The sequence below is a fragment of the Kogia breviceps genome, chromosome 2 (genome assembly GCF_026419965.1).
Source record: "Kogia breviceps isolate mKogBre1 chromosome 2, mKogBre1 haplotype 1, whole genome shotgun sequence".
NCBI lineage: Eukaryota > Metazoa > Chordata > Mammalia > Artiodactyla > Physeteridae > Kogia > Kogia breviceps.
The window spans coordinates 89,640,831-89,664,526 of record NC_081311.1 but is presented as its reverse complement, the minus strand read 5'-3'; the positions used below and the strand labels follow the sequence as shown (position 1 = coordinate 89,664,526).

The 23,696-nt window shown below is 54.3% G+C and overlaps 1 protein-coding gene across 5 annotated transcripts in view; it reads right to left on the bottom strand.

Moving 5' to 3' along the window:
• Window positions 1-8,927, bottom strand: part of HS6ST1 (heparan sulfate 6-O-sulfotransferase 1) — a 42,593-nt gene extending 33,666 nt beyond the window's left edge. For all 5 annotated transcript variants that reach the window (XR_010839067.1, XR_010839068.1, XR_010839069.1 and 2 more), the window contains exon 1: window positions 8,340-8,927. Coding sequence is in view for 1 of the 5 variants with exons in the window: in XM_059052621.2 (XP_058908604.1) it covers window positions 8,340-8,866 (527 nt within the window). In the remaining 4 variants the exon portion in view is untranslated. The remainder of the gene's footprint in view (window positions 1-8,339) is intronic.
• Between the last annotated feature and the right edge of the window lie 14,769 nt (window positions 8,928-23,696).

Here is a 23,696-nt window from a genome sequence, read left to right as displayed (position 1 = left end):
TAAAAAAAAGAGTCCCCAGCAACAAGGCATAATTACAAGCTCCTACCTATCAGACAGGCACTGTCACTACGCCTGTTTCACAAATGGGAAAACCGAGGCACAGACGTCACAGAGCTCGCAGGTGGCAGAACCCGGACTCCAAGTCTGGGCCCCCTCCCCTGCTCTGCCACCACCCCTGGCACAGGGACAGGGTTCCCAGGCTGAGGCAGGGCCTGGCCGCCCGCTGCTCCTGCTTCCTCACTGCTGGGGGGCCCAGAGATGACCTCTGTCCTTCCTTATTATCGAGGGTGGAGAGAACCTTACGGAGCTGACCACCTGCTAGCGTCCGGCATGTCCCCTGAGTCCTCCCACGGCTCTACAAGGCAGGTTGAGAAAATGTGGCTCAGAGTATCATGTGTATACGGGTGGGGAGCAGGAAACCCAGACGGGTCTGACTCAGGAGCTCAGGTGTCCATCCTGGTGCATCAGGCAAGCACAACTTCTGTGGAGGGACCTGGCCTGCGGAGACGCTGGGGTCCCAGCTCCTGCCTGTGACCAAGCGGGGTGGGTCCCCTGCACCACTGACTTCCTTCAATTCTACAGCTTTGTAGACAATTAACTCCAGAGTTCTAATTTCTCTAGTTACTATCCTTTTAGACGATTACTGATTTGCTCTGATGCCCGCCCCCTACCCCGACCCTGGGGCCTTTTACCCATGTAACAGAGGCTCATGGGCGGCCGGGACGCCAGACTCTTTCACAGGGCCCCAGCCCCACCCCCTCCCTCACTCTGCGCTGAGGGAAGCTGCTGACAGCCGCCCCTATACAGGTGAGGACCTGGGCCCCACCCCTGGGCAGTGAGGCCTGCACTCACCCCTGGACTGCGGAATTCTACGGGGTTACGAGTGGCCATGGCTCCAATAGGACACAGACACAAACTGGGGCCGGAGGGCCCAGGAAGTCACAGGAGGTCATGGGTAACAGGACACGGTTCCTCCACAGAACCAAATGACAAGCTCCATATCCCCATTTTAGAGATGGGGAAACTGAGGCTCAGAGGGCTGTTTCTCTTTGCCCACGAGACCCGCTGGCTCCAGACACAAGGTGAGAGAGGCTGCTGGGGCTCCTCTCTCCTCCTCTGGTTCCCAGTCGGGCCTGCTGGGGCCCAGAGCTGCTGCCTGGGCTTCTCAGAAGGAACCCAAGAGCCAAGTCCTCACACGCCTCCGCCCTGCCCCGGAGCCTGAGCCCCGGGCACCCAGGGAGGGCCCAGGAGCTCCTGTGGAGGCCTTGCAGAACTCGGGGTGTGTCAGTTCCTGCAGGCAGCCCCTGGTAAGCCAAGGCCCCAGACCCACAGACCAACAGCTAGGGCGGGGTGGGGCCTCCAAACAGTCCAGCTGTCCTGGAGGAGCCTCGAGAGACACGGATGCAGGCAGCGCTGCAGGGAAAGGCCGCCGGCCAGCTGTGGGGCTGCGTGTCCTCAGCAAAGCTGCCAGCACCCACAGAGCCGGCTGGGAGCCTGGCCGGGGGCCTCACTGGCAGTGTAGCAGGGCTGCCCTGGCTGGTTTCTGCTTCCCCATCAAGGAAGAGACCCCAGGTCTAAACCAAGGCTGTGGTAGGATGTGTGTGGTCTCCAGCAGCTGAACGCCTCCTCCCTAGGCCCACCCCCCGATGACCCTGATGCCCTCCAACAGTGCCGACCTGGGTCAGGCAGCCTGGGAGCAGCTTGCTAGCACTCTGGTGTGTGGATGTGGTCACGCAATGCTTTTCCAAAATAACAGGGCCCGGAAGCTGGGGACTTGGGACAACACCACACCAGGAAGGGGATATTTTACCAGGAAGGGGAGCAACAGAGAGATTAGGCCACAAGTCCCACAGCCAGAAAGTGACAGGCCTGCCTTCGGGGACAGACTGGACACCCTGGCCTCTGGGAGGGCCCTTGTCCACACACACTGCCTCCCTGTCCCCACTGCCCTCTTGTTACCATTTGTCCCTGTGACTGGCTGTGGCTCTCAGACGACGTGAGTCACCGTGGTTCCAGAGCACTGCTTCCCATCTCTACTCCTACTGACCCTGCAAAACCCCACGCGGAGGTGCCTCCTCCAAATCCCTCCCATGCCACAGGTCACACCTCCTGCTGTCACCACTCGCGTGCCTGCCTATTTTTGTGCTTAGGACCTTTTTTCTGCATAACATCCTCCCCTCCTCCCCACCAAAAAAAACACCCCAAACCAAACTGACAGCAAAAATGTAACAGGAAGAGAAAGAGCCCGCTGAGTTCTGGAAAAGGCAGGAGTAAGAGTGTTGAGAGATGGAGACCCTGCAAACGCGCCTGCCCACCTGCGAGTGCCGGCCAGCGAGGCCAAAGGACGGGCCCGAGAAGATGAGAGCAGGTCGGCCACGAGATGCATCCCCATGGCTCTAAGTGCCCACCAGGGAGAACCCCTTGTCAGACGTGCCCCCTTCCCTTCCGGTCCTCCCAGCAGACCAGCGAAATCACGTCCTGGCCTGAATTCCACAGCCCTTCCGGCAGGGCTAGGGGTGGGGCTGGCAGTTGCAGGACCAGGACCACCGGAGAAGGACCCGGTCACCCAGGAGAGGCGGCAGGAGGTGCCGGCCCCACTGTGCCGGCAGCCCCCGAGCCTCGCCTGCTCTTGGCTGTCAGCAGCGCCGACGCCCCCCGCAGCCCCTCCTGCACTGCCCTGCCAGAGCCAGGAGGGTGTGGCCTGAGTCCGTCTTGCTACCGCAGGGGTGCAGACTGCCAGATGTTCTCCAATACACCGACTATCCCCACCTGCACGTGAAACCACCCGTGTGCGCCCAGGGTCTCGGGAGCCCTTCTGCCCCTGGCGGGACAGACGCGACGGCTGGTGGCTGGTGGTGGTTCTCACCGAGCTTGGTCTTCCCAGCTGGGGACACCAAGGGGGAGGGCTGCACGGGGCACACGGGCCATCGGACAGACAGACGTCGGGATGTCAGCTTCCTAACTTTTCTGGGCCTTGACTTCCTTGCGGGGAAAATGGGGACAACTGTCACACGTGCTTTGTGGAAGTGGGGAGGGGGAAATGAGATAGCCCATTCCAAGTACCCGCGGAGCACTCAGGGGACAAGAGCCAACCTCCCGTCTGCACCCTTCCCTTTGTGACCCTGGCTCCCCCAACTCAGGCCCCCACAGCTGCTCACCCCTCCCCTCTGGCCCCACATGGCAGAGAACTGCACCTCCGCTCTGGGTAGGGGTGAAATGCACACATCTGTGACCAGACGGGCCGGCGGCATTCAGGGTGGCTGGGTACAGCCCTGTCCACCCCCCCCCCCAAAGTGATGGGCCACCCTCAAGGGTGCACTTGTCAGGCAGGACTTTTCAATAAAAACCAGATACAGTTTGCTCACTGAAGAAAGTAAACTCTATAAACCCAGAACAATATTGAATACCAACGAGATGAGGACTCAAACACCATACCTGGCTACAAAACAAGGTATAAAGTAATTTAATATTTACATTGAGAGCACTTAAACATTCAGACCATTCCACTCAGAAATTCCACATCTAGGAATTTCCAAAGGAAGTCAGGAGTATGCAAAAGTACATTATGTACAAGGATGTCCACTGCACCGTTACTTACAGGAACCAGAAATGGGAAATCTGCACATTCAACACCAGAGGAGAACCAACTATGGTGCACCCAGAGGTGAGTCACCTGTAGGCACTAAATTGTTTTTAATGACACAGAATAACATCCGTAGACAATTTACGTTACAGTTCCAATTATAATAAAAAGAAAAGGTACGCATAGAGAATACAGTAATTTTCCTTTTTTATACTTTACTGCCGATTATCTACTACAGTCGTTACTTTATAACAAAAATGAGAAGAATATGAAACAAAAAGACTCAGGGTCCTTTAAGAATGACAAAGCCAGGCCCCCGCTGATGGCCTGCCACTCTCCCAGGGCAGCAGCCCAGCCTCTCAGTCCTGCCACTGAGAAAGAGACCCTGACTGATTCCACGAAGACCAGGGGCTTCACCGGCCCCCGGGGCCCCAGGGCTGGGAGCTGCACCCACCCGGAAGGCTCTCTGAGCCGGGGGGCACACAAGCCCCTGCACCGTGTCCAGCCCACTCAGCACTGCCCCAGGTTTTACAAGGGAAGCGCCTAGGCGGACAGGAAGTCCTGGTCTTGCAAGTTCTGTGGTGCTTTGAGGAGAACATGAGTTGTAGAGCCTGATGATTTCACAAGCCAGGGCGTCATTTAAAATGATCGCCAGTAAGTCATTTGAAAGTTTGTCTTCTCACTCATTTGCTTAAAAGAAGAGGTTTTCTGGTTGTTTGTTCATGTTTAAAGAAAATCTAACTCTGAATTTTTTGACCTTAGATTCCTTCCGTCTCAACCCAAGACCTCTCCGGGCGATTCCTTCAGGTGGCCGGGCCCTGTTCACTGGTCCCTGTCATGTGCTCTGGGTAACATCTGCCCCACTGCAGGCAAATGCAGGTTTTGTCCCTTAGTTGCACCTAAGGATGTCATTGTGAAGCCAGGTTGCCTGGTGCCATAGGAATGCTCCAAGCTAAGCTGGCTGGGCCCACTGAGAAGCCCCTGAGGTTCTCTAGGACCAGCACTGCACTCAAGACTGTCTCCTTGAACCTGACTCACCACAGGACACATGGGGGAAGGGCGTGCTGACTGCAGCTCCCGGAGAGGCTGCAGGACCAAGAGGTGAACGTTCTTGTTGGTGCCACATGTAGGCAGCACCCGTTTGGGCTCCGGCCAGTGCCAACATGCCATGGACATGCCAGGATGGCAGATGGAGAGTGGCCAAGGGCACCTAAGGCAATAGGGCGCTATCTGGGAAGGCTTCCTGAAGGAAGGGTCAGCAAAGCTGAGGCTGAAGGGACAGAGGAGCTGGCCGAGCAGTGATAGGGAGGCGGGCGTGCTGCGTCGAGGGTGGCACAGGCTCAGCTGGCAGCAGCAGCAGATTTCTGAAACCAGACGGGACTCGGGATGGTGGAGGGGGGTGTGTGCGACCAGAGTGAGGCTGTAGGACTGACGCTAAGACTTCTTCCTCCTACAAGGAAGCCCAGCCTGTGCCGGCTAAGATCAAGGATGCTGGGAGCCACCTGCAGAGAGGACCCCATGAAGGCGGCCTGGAAGCCATACTTGGGTCCCAAATGCCCTCTGAGGCTTCAGATGAAGCCTACACGATTTTAGGGACATTTCCAGGGCAACCGAGGCAAGACCCTAACCGTGTCTCCTCTTCCGCCTCCTTCAGGCCGACGGGAAGAGGACGGAGGGCGTTTTGGACCTTAGGAGCACCATCCCGACCCTGCGACATGAATGGCAGCATGGGGCAATGACACACTCTCACCAAAGTGGCCCTTGGCGGCAGTCGGCCACCTGCCTGAGGCCAGGCCTCCCTGGGGGCCTTACAAGCATTCCTGGCAGATGCCAGCAGGGGTATCCAGCTCCCTTGCTGGACACAGGACGAAGGAGGGACCTGCCAGTGCTTTGCTCACACACCTGCCCCTCTCTTCCACACCAGGAAGCACTCACAGATGCTGGAAGTTCCAAACCATATTCCAGCAAAACGCTGGAAGCCAGTCCATCTCCATTTGTCACCTTGATGCATGCCCATCTCAGAACGACCCCGGCTGATGTTGTTTGGCGGGGAGGCATGGGAGCCTTGAAAACCCTCACTTCCCTGCACCGCAGGCCCCGAAGCCCTGCGGACACCAGCACCAAGAGCTGGGAAAGGCTCGGTGGAGAGATTCTAGAAGCATACCTCACAGTGGGAAGACATTCGTCCCCCACCCCGATCCCCCAAGGTGGCTGGCCCTGGGGACCGGAGAAGAGGAAGAAAGGGCTCTTGCCCAGGCCCAGACCCCAAAGTGCCATGTCACTCCTCAGTTCACCAGCCAGGTGGTCGTTCCAACACCACAGGGCCATGGGGAGGGCGGGAAGGAGGGCAAGGGCGACACCCAAGTCTCCTGAAACCAGGCACCACCCGACAGCAGGCATCCCATGGGGGCTGGGCACTGCCACCACCCCTCTGGGTGCTGGGTCCCTGGGGGAGCTGCCTCCTGAACCCCCAGCGCTCTGGCCCAGCCCGACTAGGGGAGCACACAGGCTTGTAAACACACAAAGCCAAGACTACCCTGGCCCCTCCAGGAAGCTCATTAAAAACGCCATCAACCTAGAGCCTGGACCAGAACTGAAGGGAGAGGCGGCGAGAGTGACACGGAAGGCCGGCAAGGCTCTGTCACCTGCCTGGTGGCACAGCCCACTCCTCGAGCGGACGGCAGAGGGCGGGCCTCCTGAGAACCCTGGAAACCCCTCCTCCACGGCTGGCAGCTGCTGAGCTCAGCAACTTCCCCACCGCAGCTGGAGGGAGCCACCGCTGACCACGCACGTGGACCACGCACGGAGTCTTCCACCCCTGCCACACGCAGCCACCCTCGTGCAGCACCGAGAGGCCCTGGCTGCTTCCCCATTTCCTCCGTGCCTGTCTGTAGGGGCAGCGGGGCCTCCTGCTCTGGTGGACAGACTCTGGAGAAGGGACGCCAGGGGCCCTTCACCCTGGTGACCCAAAGAGAAAATCAGCCTCAGGAGGTGGGGCTGTAGGACGAGTGTCCTGGTGGCAAACGAGGGTCGAGGCCACGTCTGCTGGCAAGCCTGACTCAGGGCCCTCGGCAGCGCCTAGAGCAAGGTCTGCACCCTCTCCCCTCCGGGCTCTCGCTACGTAATTGCCTTTGGCAGACAGGACCATTCCACCCTCCACACCCCGACTCCTGCAGGTGGAGAGGTGCCCACCTGGGCTTATGTGGGTCGCTTAGTGCCCAGTTCCACGGGCTTGCAGCCCTGGTGGACGGAAGGACAGATGGGCACGTGGCTGCAAGCCCCCAGGCCCAGCTCAGTCTAGCACAGAGTGGCAGGACCCTGGGAAGCGAGGGGGTGAGGCCAGGAAAGTGCCTCTATGCAGATCAGACCAAGTGCTGGGCAGGAAGCAATGCTTCAAGGGCCCCTGGACAGGCCGACTGGTAGCCATGTAGCCTTTAGGCACCCAGCATATCACCTCTCAAGCTGGGAGCTGCTGTTGGTGGGGGGACAGCCAAGGGAAAGTAGGAAGACTCTCCCCCCCACCCTCGCAGCTCTATGGCCCCAATTTCCTGACCATCTGGGAAAGACAACAGAGGAAGGACTAAAAAGCTGAGCAAGGAGAGCTCCGAGCTGGCCAGATACCAAAGCTTCATCATCCAAACACACCGAGACCTTGCACCTTCGACCCAGGAGTGCGGATGAACTCAGCTACATGGGTCACACAGCTCCCCAACGCCCATCTTGTCCGTGTCCCTGAAGGCACTCTTAAGGCAAACGAGGAAGATGAACAAAAGGTCGGCGAGAAGACCGCCTTTCTGGACCTTCCCAGCCCAGGCATCTCGGGCCCCGCAGGGCACCCACGTGAACAAGAGAAAAAGATTCCCAAGTTTAACCCTTGGAAACCCAGCACCGTGGGGAGAGAGAGAGTGTTTCTGGCTACAAAACGATTCCCTGGAGAGCTGTCCCCCAACACAGGTCAGCCCTGTGCTCCCAACCTCCACGGTAATGGGGGCCCCCAGGGAAGGCACCTGGCTGCATAGGTGCCCCCAGCCAGCTCAGCGCCCCCCAACCTGCCCTAGGCCGCCTCCTGCTCTTCTTTCAGAGCGAGCTTGCACCTGGTTCTGGCCCAACTCGCAGGGGCAGGCAGCACTCCCTGCCTTCTCCCTGCCCCCAGCCCCAGGTGACACTCGGGCCTTTGTTCGACCTGCTCACTTGGGCAAGGCAGAGCCAGCCCCCTTCCCTGGCAGCTCCTCCCCAGCCCTCTCGAGGCAGGCTGGCGGGCCGGGGGGCCCGCAGGTGCACGGGGGGAGGCACCTCACTTCTCTCACTTCCGATTTGGGCGTGAGAGCGGCGCAGGAAAGCGAGCACTCCAGGTGGGTTACACTTGCACAAGAAACCGTCTTCCCGCCCGACGACACAGGCCAGCCTGGACCCAGAGCTGGGTCACGACCTGGTGACGGGCCGCGGACAGGGGGTGGTGACCCCGGGAAGTCCAGGCTCCGCGCAGCCCGCCGGATGGTGGTGAAAAGTAAAGAGGCACAGAGGAGGGGATGAGAGCGGGATTCCAGAGGCGGAACAACTGGGGGCTCGGGCGCCCTGAGATCAGGAGGGGGTCCAGAAGGGCCGCGGCGAGTGGGGTCCCCAAGAGGGCAAGAGAAGAGGGCAGGGAGCGAGGGTGGGCGCAGGTCTACCCGGCGAGGGCCGGGCCCGGGGGAACGGCAGCGAGCAGGCACCCCGCCGTCCCGGGCCGACGGCTCGGCCGGCTGCGGGCGCTCACCTGGGCGTGCGCAGCGCGGCGGGGTCGCGGCGGTCCAGCACGCCGGGCACGCAGTTGGTGAGCTCGGTCCAGTCGGCGTGCAGCCCGCAGCTCCAGCCCGTGGAGAAGCGGGAAAAAAGCCAGGTCTCGCGGCGGTTGGGCCGGTAGCAGGTGCACTTTTTCTGGCCGGGCCGGCAGTCGCAGGGCACCTCGAGGCGCACGTTCTGCACGAGGTGGCGGCCGAAGGTGGTGCCGCCCGTTTTCTGGATGTGCAAGAAGACGATCACGTCGTCGCCCTTCATGTCGAAGTGCAGCGAGCGCTCCAGCTCGCGCACCGGGAAGTAGTACTTCTTCTCGTAGTGCGGGTCGGGAGTGGGGAAGAGGTCCAGGTCGTCAGGCGGCGCGCGGCCGCCGGGCGCGCCCAGGCTCAGTCCCGGGCCCGCGTACTGGTAGAGGATGAGCATAAAGCACGCCGAGCCCGCCACCACCAGCACGAACTTGCTGGCGCGCTCAACCATGGTCCTGCCGCCGGCGCGCCGCCGCCGCATGTGTCACCATCGCCGGCGGCCCGGGCGCGGGGCGCGGGGCCTGGAGAGCGGGGGGCACGGGCGCAGCTGCCTCCGTCGCCGCCGCCGCCGCCGCCCGCGCTCCGGCCCGGCTACTCGGCACCCAGGCCGCCCGCAGCAGCGCGGGCCCCGGGCCTGCGCGGCGCCATGGCTGCTCCCCGCCCGGGCCCCGCTCCGCGGCCCGACCCCGGCTCAGCTCCGGCTCGGCTCCGGCCCGGTCCGCTCCCCCTGCGGCCCCTCGCCCGCCAGCCTGCTCCGCTCCGCGCCGCGCCGCGCCGAGAACGCTCTGCGCCGCCCAGCGCGCCGCCGCGTCTCCGCAGTCTGCCACCGCCACGCCCCGGCCCGCCCCCTGCCCGCCCCCGCCGCGCCTCTTGCCGTCGCCGCCCGCGTCGACCCTCGGCCCCGCCCCCAGAGCCGCGGGGCTGCAGGCAGGTACCTGGCGACCGGAGGCAGGTCTCTGGTCTTGGGGAGGCCGCTCCGAGGCGGGCAGCGAGGACTGGGAACTGATCTCTGTCCTCAGAGGCGTGGGGAGAGAGTGGAGAAAGTGTAGTGGGGCGAGGACGGCCCTTCTGTGCTGGAGGGGCTCGCGGCGGTGGGTGCCTTGGGGCCTGGGTTCCCCTCACCGCTTCACGGGAGGGAAAGCCTTGGCTTTGCACGCTGGGCACTCTGAAGGTCCGAACGCGAGGGGGCCCGGGCTGGATGGACTTGGTGGGATCTGGGGGCGGTGGGGCGGGGCGCGGGTCGGGAAGGAACAAGGGAGGGTTGGGGGTGGGGAGCCTGGGACCCACGGCAGTGGTGGGACCTTCCTCCCCCTCCCCCTCGTCCCCCTCCTCTCCCCCCTCCCCCCTCCCCTCCTCTCCTCTCCCCCCTCCCCTCCTCCCCTCCCCTCCTCCCCTCCCCCCTTCCCCCCTCCTCCCCCTCCCCCCTCGTGGAGAGATGCTGAAGTGTCCGCAGGGGCCGGCTTTATGCAGTCCTTCGTTATTTAAAAGGAATTTCAGTCAATGGGCGCTTTTCCCTCCAAGTTTATTATGATCCCAATGAAAAAGTTATAAAAAGTTGAACCAATATTTAAAATTTTGACGTTCCACAAAAACATTAACTTCTGGCTTTGGTAGATGGGTCAGAGGGTCTAGGGGCCCTGGGCCTCTCCTATCCGCAGTGGTGCCCCTGGGCCCTGCGGGCCTCCCTCCCCGTTAGCCCAGCCTGCCCCGCCCCTGCCAGCTTGGGCCCTGAGCCAGACTCCCCCCCCCCCGCCCCCGCACTAGCCCTGGAACCCACACCGCCTGGCCCTTACTGAGCTCAGAAGCTGTGGCACCTCCGTGGAACGGGGTGGGCCAGGGTGAGAAATGACCTGCTGAGAATCTCAGTGTCCTGCATCGCTGGGTTGGGTCCTAGTTTTTGGACTCAGGCGGCTGCCAGGCCTGGGTTCAAATGCCCACGTCATCCCATGTCAGGAGCTCCCCTGGTTTCTGTTCTGTTGTGGGTCCTGAAAGCATGGGGGTGGAGGGAGGGTTTGTGAGGGTTTATATTGTCAATTATACTTCAACTAAACTGTTGAAAATATGTAAAATCATGCCAGAAATCCCTTCTGGTAGCGAACCCAGAGAACTGGAAAACCAACCACTGACACCCCAAAATCCAACTAAGAGGGGAGCATGCAATTTTCAGAAGGGGCTGAAGGCACATCCACTCTGATGCAGCACCCTGAGCACTATACAGGGTGACCTAAGGCCCGCTGGGGGTGGGGGAGGGTGGCCAGTCCCCAGTGTGACCCAGGGCCCCAAAGCCCCAGCCCATCCTCTAGCTGCCTGAAAACTGGGCCTGGCCCAGGAGGCCTGCGGGTGGCTTGCTCAGACTTCTCCAGCAATGGTTCATTCTTGCCAGGAGTGGAGGCTGGCACAGTAGAGAGCCTGGAGCCACCTGCCTGTCTGCAGTCACTTGACCCCGTTTTTGGCTGAGGCCTGGGGAGGCTTCCTTTATGGCCCTGGAGGCAGACCTGGAGGGCAGAGCTGTCCAGGGTCAACCCAATGGGCGTCCTTCCCCAGATGACAATCCTCTATCAAGTGGTGAATTGTAATTAAGGCTGCTCTTTACCCAGAACTACTGGGTACCAATCACTGTAGATGTGTCATATCTGAGCCCATCAGCAAATCTGCAGAGGAGACTATAATACCCATTTTACAGAAGAGAAAACTGAGAGCAGGGTGAACAAAGCCTGAGCAAAAGCCTCCCCTGTGGGCACCCCATCCCCTCAGCTCTAGGTGTCTGGGCCCAGCGTGGAGACCTCAGGTGGCCCCCAGGCCTGGCAGAACTCCTCTTACTCTTGTGAAGTCAGCAGAGCTGGGATTCTGATCCTGGCCCATCTGGCCCTTACTCACCCCTGCACTCCACTCGGTTCCTCCAGGCCAGGGGCCAAGGCTGGAGCAGGGCACAGAGAGAGGGTCCAGAGGGACCATTCCTCAGCTCCTGGCGACGGTCTCTGCTGCCAGATGGGAATGTGGTCCAGAATGTTCAGGAGGAACCTGGAGTGTTACCGAAAGGCCACCAAAACCATCTGTGCTTGGCCTGTGGCCTCATCTTGTGACAATCTGACTGTCCCAATGGGGAAACTAAGGCCCAGAGAGGGTAGAGGGTCTAGTACAGGGTCTGCAGTGGGTGGCTGCCCCTCCCAGAAACCGTAATGGGAGCCAGAGCTTCCTGACCCTTGGATTAGCAGCTCTTCCAGGGAAGCTGTTTAATCCAGCTTTGTACCTGTCAGAATGGCTCATAGGGAACCTCCTATTTAGCTCAGAAGTCCTTTCTTCATAGAATTCCCTTAGGGGGAAGAAAATCTTTTTAGATGGCTATAGGATTTTACTCAGTTATCCCCTTTGATTTAAATGCTGCACACACACTGTGAGACCCCAAGGCCATAGGTGAGTTTATCGCAAAGTCAAGTCAGAGGAGCCACGGATGGACTCAAGTTGCTTCAGTGAATCGGTGGACCTTTGGGAACAGGATGGAATACAGACTCTCCCCTTCCCCGACTGGCAGCCTCATCAACCTACTCCCTGCTGAGCCTTCACTGTCATCCTGACAACCGGCAGAAACACACACATCAAAGGGCAGTGTGGATCTCAAGTGAGGTCACAGCGTCGCCAAGCGCCGGGCACTCAGTGGGTCCTCCTCACACGCTGTTTCCTTCCTCTCCCTACCTGATCGGCCTGGTAGCCAAGGTTCCCCACGGTCCTAAGACTGTGTATGAATATAAGGGGGGCTAATAGTTTGCTGGATGCAGCGCTCAGCTTTGATTGTTTTCAAAGTTCAGGAAAAAGCAGTCGCCGCTCCTCTGCTCCGTGACTATCTTTGTCCTCTGACTATTCACTTCATAAAGTCTTTAATGTATGATCTCTGGCTTAAATATCGAAGAAAGAGAAAAAAACACGGCTAGTTGTAGGATGTGATCAACAAATAAAAACAAGTCGTTGTACTTCTGCTTCGGGAAAGTGCAAGCAGTGAGAAGATTTCGGCTTTAGGAATGAAATGCAATTTCCTTTGAGCCTAAAATAGCCATAAGAACCTAAAAGCAAGCTTTCCCTCCCTACCTGCCCTACGTCCTCAGAGTCTGAGAACCAGGAGATCAACCCGTGGCACCCCTCCCTCCCGGGCTGCAGTCCCGCACAAGGGCGCGTGGAGGCAGCACCGCGGCCGCCCGCCCGCCGCGCGGCCAGCATTGACATTGCAGGATTGGGGGATTTTCCACCCTTGCTTCCCTCGTTCTCTTTCGGTCGGTCGCCCATTGTTGTTTCAGCGGGGGGTGGAGGAGGGCACCCCCTTCTGTCCTCAGAGTCTCCTCCGGGGATGGTCCCGCTTCCCACGGCGGGGCAGAGAGAAAGAGGGGTTTCTTTGGGACAAACTTTTAAGGGGGACTCTGGATCGCGGCGGAATCAGTGTCGCTGCGATTGGACCCGCTTGGGGGGCCGCGAGCGGCCTCCCGTGACCCAGTCTGGCCCAGTGGGACCTGGGAGGGTGGGGTCTCCAGGGGCCCGAGCCGGGAGACTCAGGGCCACTCTGGTTTAACCAGCGCGTCCTCCCCTCTATGGAGGCCTCTCTCTCCAGGGGTCCCCACGCTTCCCCCTCGTGCCTCCTGCCTTTGCCCTGGTCTCCTGGGGAGTCCTACCTGCCTATTTAAGGCCTCCTCCTCCAGGGAGCCTTCTCACCCGCCCCTCCCGCCGCAGAGCTGTCCTGATCCAGGGCTGGCTTGCACCGCAGGCTATGCGCGGTACCCAGTTCCTTCCGCCTCGGCCCCGCACAGAGGCCTGCGCAGTGTCTTCCCAGGGCGCGGTCTCGAAGGGCTGTCCCCACCTCCACCTGAACTTTGGAAGGGCCGGGGCCGGCCCGGCCTGGCCTGGGGGAGGGGCGCCCCAGAGCAGCGGTCTCTAACTCTCTCGGCCTGCCCTGACCACCGAGTGGCCAGTGGCCAGTGGCTGGTTTTTGTGTTCTCTCCTGCTGGATTTTAAGGAATCCTTAAATCCTTTCGGGGCGGGGGGCGGGGAGGTGGAGGTGGGAGTATAAATAGCTTAATGAGAATCTGAGCAATTCAGATGTAAATAACATAGTCCACATCTAACACGCGCCCCCAAAAGCTGAGGTTTGTGACCCAGTTGTGGCCCAGAGGGGAAACCGGTGTGAGTGGCTCTTCGGCAGCCCTTGCCCGGCTAGACCCGGGTGACTGCCCACCCTGGCCAACCGATCACACCTGGGAGCTTGGCCCTGCTCCCCTCTACCCGGTGCCTCCTGTGTAGAGGGGACTGGGAGGTGGGAGAGGCAGGGGCCCACCTGGCCTGCTGCCTGGTGGAGATTCCCCGCCCAGCACTGGAGGCCCTGTTCTGGGTCTCCCTCCCCTCCAGGACCACAGAGAGGGCAGTGAGGCCCGCCTTCCTCCCAGGTGCTTCCCTGCCGGACGGGGTTGTTGACAGGGCAGTGCCTGAACTAGGCAGGGCCAGGTTCTGCCAGCGCGGTGAGGCCTGGACTGGCATAATGTTATCCTGAGGGCATTGTCCTCATTCTTATACGCAGAAACTTCTCATAAAGGGACACGCCTTTGGAAATTCCAGGGCTAATGAAGGGTGAGGTGAGAGGCCAGAGGTGTCTTGTTGGTGTGTCCAGCTCCCAGCAGGACTTCATCCCACATTTATATCATTGTTTTTACTGCCAAGAAGGGGCCCCAACCTAGCTGGGGTCGGGGGAGCCATCTGGGAGGCCATTGGGGGCACAGTGGAAAGATGCACTGGTAGGAATATTCCCTGGGGGGTTAGCATCCTTTAGAGGGCTGAATGGAATAGATGGAGATGAGCCACTAGGGCCAGGGCACAGAGTGGCGGGGGAGGGTCTTCTGGGGACCTGATGCCTTGCAGAGCTGGCCAGGGGAGACGGTGTGTGAGGTCAGCGCTCTCCACTCCACGTGAGGCTTGTGACCAGCTCTTGTCTCTCTATCTCCGGGCTTAGCTGGTCGCCTCTCATTGAGTGTCTGACCCCTCCACTGACTTTTCTGTGGATCTCACTGGGGTGCATTTCCCCCTTTTGTGACAGCTGCCCTTCCTGCAAGATAACGGCCTGCCCCTCCCTTCTCTTCCTGGCTCTTTTTAACAGATCCCTCTGTCATTTTAGGCTGTTATTTAAGATTCACCCTCCTGATAGATTCGAGTTGGTGTGACACCTGGTTGATTTTTCTGATGGAAGCTTCTCTCCTGGGTGGGGTCAGAGGGCCTTTAGTGGGCTCCAGTTGCGGGTACAAAGGTGGGGATACGGGCGGCTTATGGAGAGGGCTGGGTGTCAAAGAGCGTCCCCGGGCTGCTGCCTGTGTGGCCTGCCTGCTCCAGCAGCCCTGTGGGGAGGGGGCTGATCTGTCCTGGAGACCAGGCCCCAGGAGGCACTGCCCCTGTGTCCCCCATCTGTGACCTGACTGGCCATGTCACTTTCTCCCAGCTCTGCAGTGACCACCTCTCTCCAAATGGGAATGCTCTTGGCCGTTCATTTTTCTCCCTTCCCCTTTTTAACCCCCCCCCCCCACCTTTCACAGAGGAGCCTTTTGTGACATAGCTGTGCCCTGGCCCAGGGGTTCTGAGCAGCTAATGGGAGGAGGGCGGCACCCCCCTCTGGGTACCACAAGAGGGATGGGGAGGGCTAGCCCCCAGCTATAGCATCTTCTTCAGTTCTACAGCTGCAGGGGGCAGGGGTCACACCGTGGGCGGGGTGAACCAGGACACCTGCCTGGCTGAGATCTGGGCTCTGCCCAGTTCCCTGCGGTGGCTGCACGTGGCTGGTGGTCAGGAAGGGGTCTGCTTCTGGCTCCGGTGGGCAGCAGGGCCGGTGAGCACAGCTCAGACCCACTTGTCCCGGGCAGTCAGGCTGCCTCTGTGCCGGTAACCAGCCTTACCAGCCTCTCAGGCATCATCTCGTTTAATCTGCACACACAGCAACTTTTCAGGCAAGTCCTGTTGTCGCCCCGTCGTTACAGATGAGGAAGCTGAGACTCAGGGAGGCTAGGCCAAGGCCACAGGGCCAGCAGAGGAGGAAGCAGGCAGGGAATGGAGGCCTCTGCTTCATGGCTGAGGCCTGCAAGGCAAGGAGAGGCTGCACCTCAGATGAGGAGGCCCAGGGATGGGGGCCTGCACTGCAGCGCCTGCCTGCACATCCTGACCACCCTGGGGCTGGGCGAGAGCCTCCTTGTGGGACTTTGGCTTTTGGGTGACTGAGGCTTGGGACACTCCTTCCCTCCTCAGGCTGGTCCCTTGAGGCCATGTGGGGCAGGGGCCCAAGGAGGAGGGGTCTCGGCCTCAGCCATATAAGAACAAAGTCAAGTGGGGCTGTTAGGAATAAGGGTGCTGTGTTCACTCCCCAGCTCTGTCTAACCAGCTGTGTAACCCAGAGCAGGTTACTTGAGCTCCCTGGGCCTCCGTTTTCTCATCTGTAAAATGAGGATAGACTACTTCATAAGGTCATTGTAAGGAATAAGTGAACCAACGTACATCACACACTAAAGATCCGTAGTAAGCACTCTACTGAATACAGACGACCGGCTCCTCCCATGTGCCGGCCCTTGGACTGGCCTCCTCTGGGCGTTATTTTATTCAGTTCTCTCAGCTGCCCTATGGGCGTCATTGCCCTGTTTCACAGATGGGGACGTTAAGGCTGAACAAGTGGAAGTGACTTGGCCAAGGTGACACTATCCCATGCCTGGTGAGAGCCGGGGCCGAGGGTCCTCTCACCTTCGCACTTCTGGGCAGCTGAGCCCTGGGGGAATCCAAGAACCAGGTTCTGGGTGGGATCCAGCCTTCGCCTCCCCCTGGGCTGGCCCAACTCTTCTTGGCTTGGCATTTCCCACCCTGGGACCCTACTGAGTGTGCCTCTGGGCCCTTGTTTCCCTCACACAGCCTTCATCACTTTTTCATGGGAATAATATATTTTGAATATGTTAATACACCCATCTCATTTGCATCTCCTGGTCCTGACGGCTCCCTCTTTTGCTGGAGGCATCCTTTTGCCTCGGGCAGTTTGGGCTTGCAGGAGCCATCTTCAGCTTCAGAATTCCAAAATGAGACTTTCTGAGTTTGCACCTGGCCAGTAGCCTTGAAAGGCAGACTTCGTTGTGAGATAAACATTTTAGAGAACTTTCGTCTCTTAACAGTTCAAGATGAAAGTAGGTGTCATTGAATACAGAGTTGTCTGTGGGGGGCCCAGTCCCTTCAGAGCTGCTCCGTGATGTCATCCGCTCTGCAGGGCAGCCCGTGCCAACAGGGGGAAGCCCCGACAGGCTACGCGTGGCGGGCAGGCTGGATTTGTTCTCCCAAGCAGCCTTCGGTTTCTTTGTGGCTGAGGTGGGGCCTGGAGGCTTCTGATGCCCCAACTAGGGATTCAGGACTTGACTGCGTCCCAGGGCAGGGTGGCTTCCTGTGGGCCATGGGGCCAGGTCTGGGGTTGCAGTAAAGCCCGTGTGCATGCATGCGGGCGGCTCCACCAGCCTCCCCTCATGGGACAGTGGCCAGCTCGATCCCAGCAGCGAGCCCACTTTCCATGAATCTCACCTGCCCTCTTGTTCTGGGCCCTCCTGGACTCCTAAGAATTCAGAGTTCTGAAAGAATTTACTTGAGCCGTGCAAGTAGAGACCAGGCTGTCCAAAGGGAGGATTTGAGGATCACAATCTGATGAGAGACACCATGTGAAGCACTTACAGAATTTGCTTTAAAATGCTCCTGTGGGGAGGGGTGCCTATGAAACGTGATGGGCTTCGGGGGTGGGGGGGGCGGTTCATGATGCTGTGCTCTCTACTTCTGCATGGATTCCAACTTTTCATAAACAAAAGCTAAGAAAGAAACTAAAAAAAGAAAGAAGATAAAGCCTTAACAATGATTGGATCTGTCTAGAATGACTGGATGGGGCTAAATCAGGTGTTCTCTGTTGTAACTCTGGGACGGGGCTGTCAAGCAGATCAAACAGATGGAGAAATAAAAAGCAATGTTTTGGTACTTCCCTGGTGGTCCAGTGGTTTAGAATCTGCCTTCCAATGCAAGGGACGCAGGTTCCATCCCTGGTCTGGGAAATGAGATCCCACATGCCACGGAGCAGCTAAGACCACACGCCGCAACTACTGAGCCTGTGCGCTCTGGAGCCCGTGCGCCACAACGAAGAGCCCGTGTGCCACAACTAAGACCCGACGCAGCCAAATAAATAAATAAATATTTTTTTAAAAAAGTAGAAAGCAATGTTTCAACTTCTGGTCTGGACAAGGTGGAGTAGACCTGTTTCTCCCTACTCCTCCTTGCTAAGTATAGCTACAAACCTGCAAATGGCACAGGAGACAACCCATGGAGGATTCTGGAAGGTAGAAGAGGATGGCGAGCTAGTTTGAGACCCTAGGACTGGAGGAACAGCACAGGGGCAGGGCTACATACAGACCCCAAGTGACAGAAGAAGGACCTGGGCCTGGCATTTTCTGCCCCCTAGTCTGGCAACATAAGGATCCTGGATGGGCTTGTTCCTCCGCCAGTGGACTGGCAGTGCTGCTGAAATCACAGGTGAGCCAGGCAGCACCAACAGGAGGGTCAGTGGGGAGGTCCCTGACAGTGAGTGGCCAGGTGAGATGCTCTCCTTCCCTGCTGGGCCTCAACCCCACAGCACGGGGGAGCTCCACCTCCACCCTTAAGTGGCCCTACCCAGGAAGCCCCTTCATCCCTGTGGGCTGGAGAATCCCTTCACCCACCTAGAGGCCCCAGATGGCTTGGCCTGGGGAAACCCCATCTACCACTCTGGCACCAGCAGGGACCAGTGGGAGACCCAGCATGCACAGGATCAACCAACAGACCAAAATAGTGCTGTAAGGCTCTGGAAATTAGATTCTCATTGGAATCTCAGTCCATAAAGTTAGGCCAGAACGTCCAGGCTAAACCTAAACTGGCAACTGACTGCTAAAATGAAACGTAGGATCGTACAGTCACCAAATGTAGTAAGGAGAATGTCAAGAATACCATAAAAAGTCAGCCATCATTCAATGAATCAGGGAAATCACAACTTGAATATGAAAAAAATCAATTAATGCCAACCTGAATGAATCAGATATGGAATTATCTGGCAAGGATTTTAAAGTTGCCACCATAAAAATGCTTCAACAAGCAATTACAAATTCTCTTGAAACAAATGAAAAAAATAGAAAATCTCAGCAAAGAAACTGGTTACAAAAACTATACCTGAAACATACAATTACAGAAATTTTTAAAAAGCCCACTGCATGGGCTCAGTACTAGAATGCTGATGACAGAGGATAGAAAAATCAGTGAACTTGAGGACAGAATAATAAAATCATCCAATCTGAGCAAAAGAGGGAAAATAGACTAAAAACAAACACCCCCCCACCCGGAATAGAAATCTCCAGGGATCCATGGGACAATAACAAGAGATCCCACCTTTGTATCATGTGTTGTTGGAGTCCAGCTGGAGAAGGAGAGTGGGCTGAAAGAGTACTTGGAGAGATAATGACTGAAAACATCTCATATGTGGCAAAATACATAAACCCACAGACTCACGAAGCTGAGTGAGCCCCAAATAGCATAAGTCCAAAGATATTCAGGTCGACACATCATAATTAAACTTGTGAAAATGAAAGACAATAAAATCTTTATAGTGGTCAAAGAGAACCTTGCTTTCTCTTTCTTTGCAGTTCCCCGAGACTCACCTTTTAAAAACACTTTCCCTTATCATTTTGGTGTGTCATTTGATTTTGAAACATTCCTTCTAGCTTACATAAGTAATACATGGAGATTGCAAGAAAATTAAGGGTGTTATTTATTTATTTATTTTTAAATTAATTAATTAATTTTTGGCTGCGTTGGGTCTTCGTTGCTGAGTGCAGACTTTCTCTAGTTGCTCTGAGCGGGAGCTACTCTTCGTTTGTGGGCTTCTCATTGCGGTGGCTTCTCTTGCTGTGGAGCACGAGCTCTAGGCACATGGGCTTCAGTAGTTGTGGCACGCGGGCTCAGTAGTTGTGGCGCAAGGCTTAGTTGCGCTGTGGCATGTGGGATCTTCTAGGACTAGGGCTCGAATCCAGGTCCCCTGCATTGGCAGGCAGATTCTTAACCACTGTGCTACCAGGGAAGTCCCATAAGCATGTTATTTATTAAAGATATAAAAATTACTACAATCCCACCACTCAGCAGACAGCAATGTTCATGTTTTGATATTTGTATTTCCATACTTTTTTCTATGTATGCAAATGCATATGAAAAAACATTTTGGCTAAAATGGAATCATAAAATACATATCATTCTGTAATCTGCTTTTTCATTTTAAAAACGTATTGTGAACATCTTTCCCTGTCAAGAAATGTGCAAGTATATTATTGTGTTTAATAACAAGGTAGAATTCCATTGTACGAATATACACGATTTCAATAACCACAAATGTTGAAAATTTAGGTTACCCTGTTTTCAATAGTAAATAATACTGTGATGAACATTTTTCTATGTATACCTCGGTGCATTCATCTGATTATTGCTTCAAGATAAATTCAGAAGTTTTGAATTTTGGAGTCAAAGGATATGTGTGGTTTAAGGTTTTTGATAACTCTGTCAAGTTGTCCTTCAGAAATGTTTGCCAATGAATATTTCTGCCAACAGTGTATGGGAAAACTAGTTTCCAGGAATTCAAGGTCTCTGACTCCATCATTCATGCTCCCCTTCATTTCCAGACAGGATGCCTTTCTTACTGTTATCCTGAGTGTTCCTAGCATGTCCTGCCCTAAGGGACTGATCCCTGACTTGACCTGCTGATCCCTCTCCTGAAATATGTTTTTCTCAGACATCGAAACGTCCCTCACTTTCTTCAAGTCTCTGCTCAGATACTATTTGATTAGAATTGCCTTCTCCATTCATCTTATGTAAAAGAACCATCCCCTTTCCCCATTATTTCCTAGCCCCCTTTCTTTCCCTTATCTTTCTCCCTTACGCTTATCACCTTGTCTTGCCCACACTAGGCCCTAAGTGCAGAGACTGTCAATTCACTTCTGGATTCCAGCTCCCAGGGATACATACAGATGGTGAATGTAGAAGATGCTGAACTGATATTTACTGAATGAAGGGCTCTTACTATTTTCAAACTGTTGTAGGTTGACAGGTGAAAGATGATATCTCATTGTTTTAATTTATTAATTTATTCAATTACTGATAACAGTGAACTGTTTTCATTCTTTTCCGCCATTTATTTTCTTCTTTTGCAAATTACCTACTCATTTTCTTAGTTTATTTTTCTATTGGGGTGTTTATTTTTTATTTTTATTAGTTTCTAAAATATTAATAGTGTTAATCCCATGTCTACTACAGATTTTAGAAATAATTTCTCAAAGACTTTCATTTATCTTTTAATTTATATTTTTTGTCATATAGAAATTCTAATTTTCTGTTTAGTTAAATACACCAGGGCTTCCCTGGTAGTGCAGTGGTTAAGAATCTGCCTGCCAATGTAGGGGACATGGATTTGAGCTCTGGTCCAGGAAGATCCCACATGCCGTGGAGCAGCTAAGCCCGTGTGCGACAACTACTGAGCCTGCACTCTAGAGCCAGTGAGCCACAACTACTGAAGACTGCGTGCCCAAAGCCAATGCTTCTCAACAAAAGAAGCCACCGCAATGAGAAACGAAGAGTAGCCCCCACTTACTGCAACAAGAGAAAGCCCGCACGCAGTAATGAGGACCCAATGCAGCCAAAAATAAGTAAATACAGTAAATAAATTTTAAAAAGTCTTTAAAAGAAAAAAAAGAACAAAATGGAAATTCTGTAAATGAAAAATACTTTATCAAAAACACAACATTTATTTGCTAATGAACAACAGAAGAAAACATCAGTGAACTGGAAGATAGGTCAAGAGAAAATCTCCAAACTGAAATACGAAAGAAAAGAATATTTAAAAAAGAAGGGATTATCTGAGATTTGTGGGACAATACCACATGGTCCAATAAGTGTGTAAGTGAAGCATCAGAAGGGGAGGCTAGAGAGATTGGGGCAGGAGAAATATTTAACAGAGATGATACAGAATTTAACAAGATTGATGAAAGACAATAACCCCACTGATGCATGAATCTCAGTGACCCTCAATCAGAGTAAAAACAAATAAAACGACACCTTGGCACATCATAGTCAAATTACTGAAGTCCAAAGATAAAGATAAAATCTTAAAAGCAGCCAGAGGAAAAAAGGCATTATATACAGAGGAACAGTAGAAAGAACTACACTGACTTTTCATCAGAGTAAATGGAGGGCAGGGGACTTCCCTCATAGTCCAGTGGTTGGGAATCCGCCTTCCAATGCAGGGAATGTGGGTTCAATCCCTGGTCAGGGAACTAAGATCCCACATGTCACGGGGCAACTAAGCCCACGTACTCTAGAGCCCACGCAGCACAGTTAGACAGAAGCCCACATGCTGCAATGAAGAACCCATGTGCCACAACAAAAGATCCCACGTGCTTCAAGGAAGATCTCAGTTGCTGCAACTAAGACCCGATGCAGCCAAAATAAATAAATTAATTAATAAATATTTTTTTAAAAAGAATAAACAGTGGGCAGATGACGGTGGAACAACATTAAATGCTGGGGAGGGGGGAGAAAAAAGAAAAAAAACCAAAAACAAAGGGGAAAGGAAAACTTGTTAAACAAATGATGCTGAAACAAACTGGATATCTGCATAAAAAATAAACAATACCACACAGAAAATAATTCAAAAGTTCATCTAAATGTGGACCTAGAACCATCGATCTTTTTGAAGAAAACATAGGAGAATATTTACAATTTTGAGGAAGACAAAGACACTGACCAAGTTTGCACAAAAACCATGAACCATAAATCAAAAAATAATAACTGGACATCATCAAGAGCATCAAATGATGCTATTGAGAGAAAACATGCAAGCAAGTCACAGATGAGGAAAACATATTCATAATATGGATAAAGGATTCATATTTATAATACACACAGAATTCCTAAAAATCATTAATATTCAGACAACCCAATTTAAAACGGGCAAAGACTTGTCGTCAATTCACAAAAGAAGATGTATACATGGCTAATAAGTGCATGAAAAGATACTCAACATTAATAGTCATCAAGTAAAAGCAAATTAAAACTGCAAGGAGTTACCACTATATACCTACCTGATCAGCAAAAATTAAGACAACTGACAATATCAAACATGGAGCAACTGAAACTCTCATACATTGTTGGTGGGCATGTAAAATAGGATGGCAGTTCCTTATGAAGCTAAACTTACACATATCTTATGACCCAGCAATTCCACTCCTAGGAACCTACACAAGAGTCCAAAAAAAATGCTTGCACATGAATGTTCATTAAAGCTCTATTCAAATTACCAAACGCTGGAAACATCCCAAATCCATCCATAGGGGAATGAATTAAACAATATAGATATACAATTTTGGAATACTACTTACCAATAAAATGAACTATCGATGCACACAGCTAGGGAGTTGAATCTCAAAAATATTATGCTGTGTGAAAGAAACCAGACACAAAAAAGTTCATATGGTGTGTTTCATTTACATGAATTTCTAGAACAAGCAAAACTAGCCTCTGGTTGTAGAAATCATAATGGTGATTGATTCTGAAAGTGTGTGTCGGGTATTGGCAGAAAAAGAGCACGAGGAAGTTTCTGGGGTGATGGAAGTATTCTGGATCTTTTTAAAAAAATTTAATTTATTTATTTCATTTTGGCTGTGTCGGTTCTTCATTGCTGTTCACGGGCTTTCTCTAGTTGCGGTGAGCAGGGGCTACTCTTTGTTGTGGTGCGCGGGCTTCTCATTGCGGTGGCTTCTCTTGTTGCGGAGCACGGGCTCTAGGCATGTAGGCTTCAGCAGTTGTGGCACGTAGGCTCAGTAGTCGTGGTGCACGGGCTTTGTTGCTCCGCGGCACTTGGGATCTTCCTGGACTGGAGCTCGAATCTGTGTCCCCTGCATTGGCAGGCAGATTCTTAACCGCTGCACCATCAGGGAAGCCCCAATATTCTGGATCTTGATTTGGTTGTTTGCAACTGTTAAAATTCTTGAACTGAAAGGTGAAGATCTTTGCATTTTGTTGTATGTAAAAGATACATCAATTAAAAAGAACAGTACGGTAGAGAGAAATTTATATCTAGATACTTATTTTGTATTGCTGTTATAAATATAATACATTTTTCTATTGTAATTTCTCATTGGTGCAAGCAATTTTATAGTCAAAGTCTACCAAACTTTAGGTAAGTAATTCCCATAGGATTTCCTTGATGTCAAAACTTG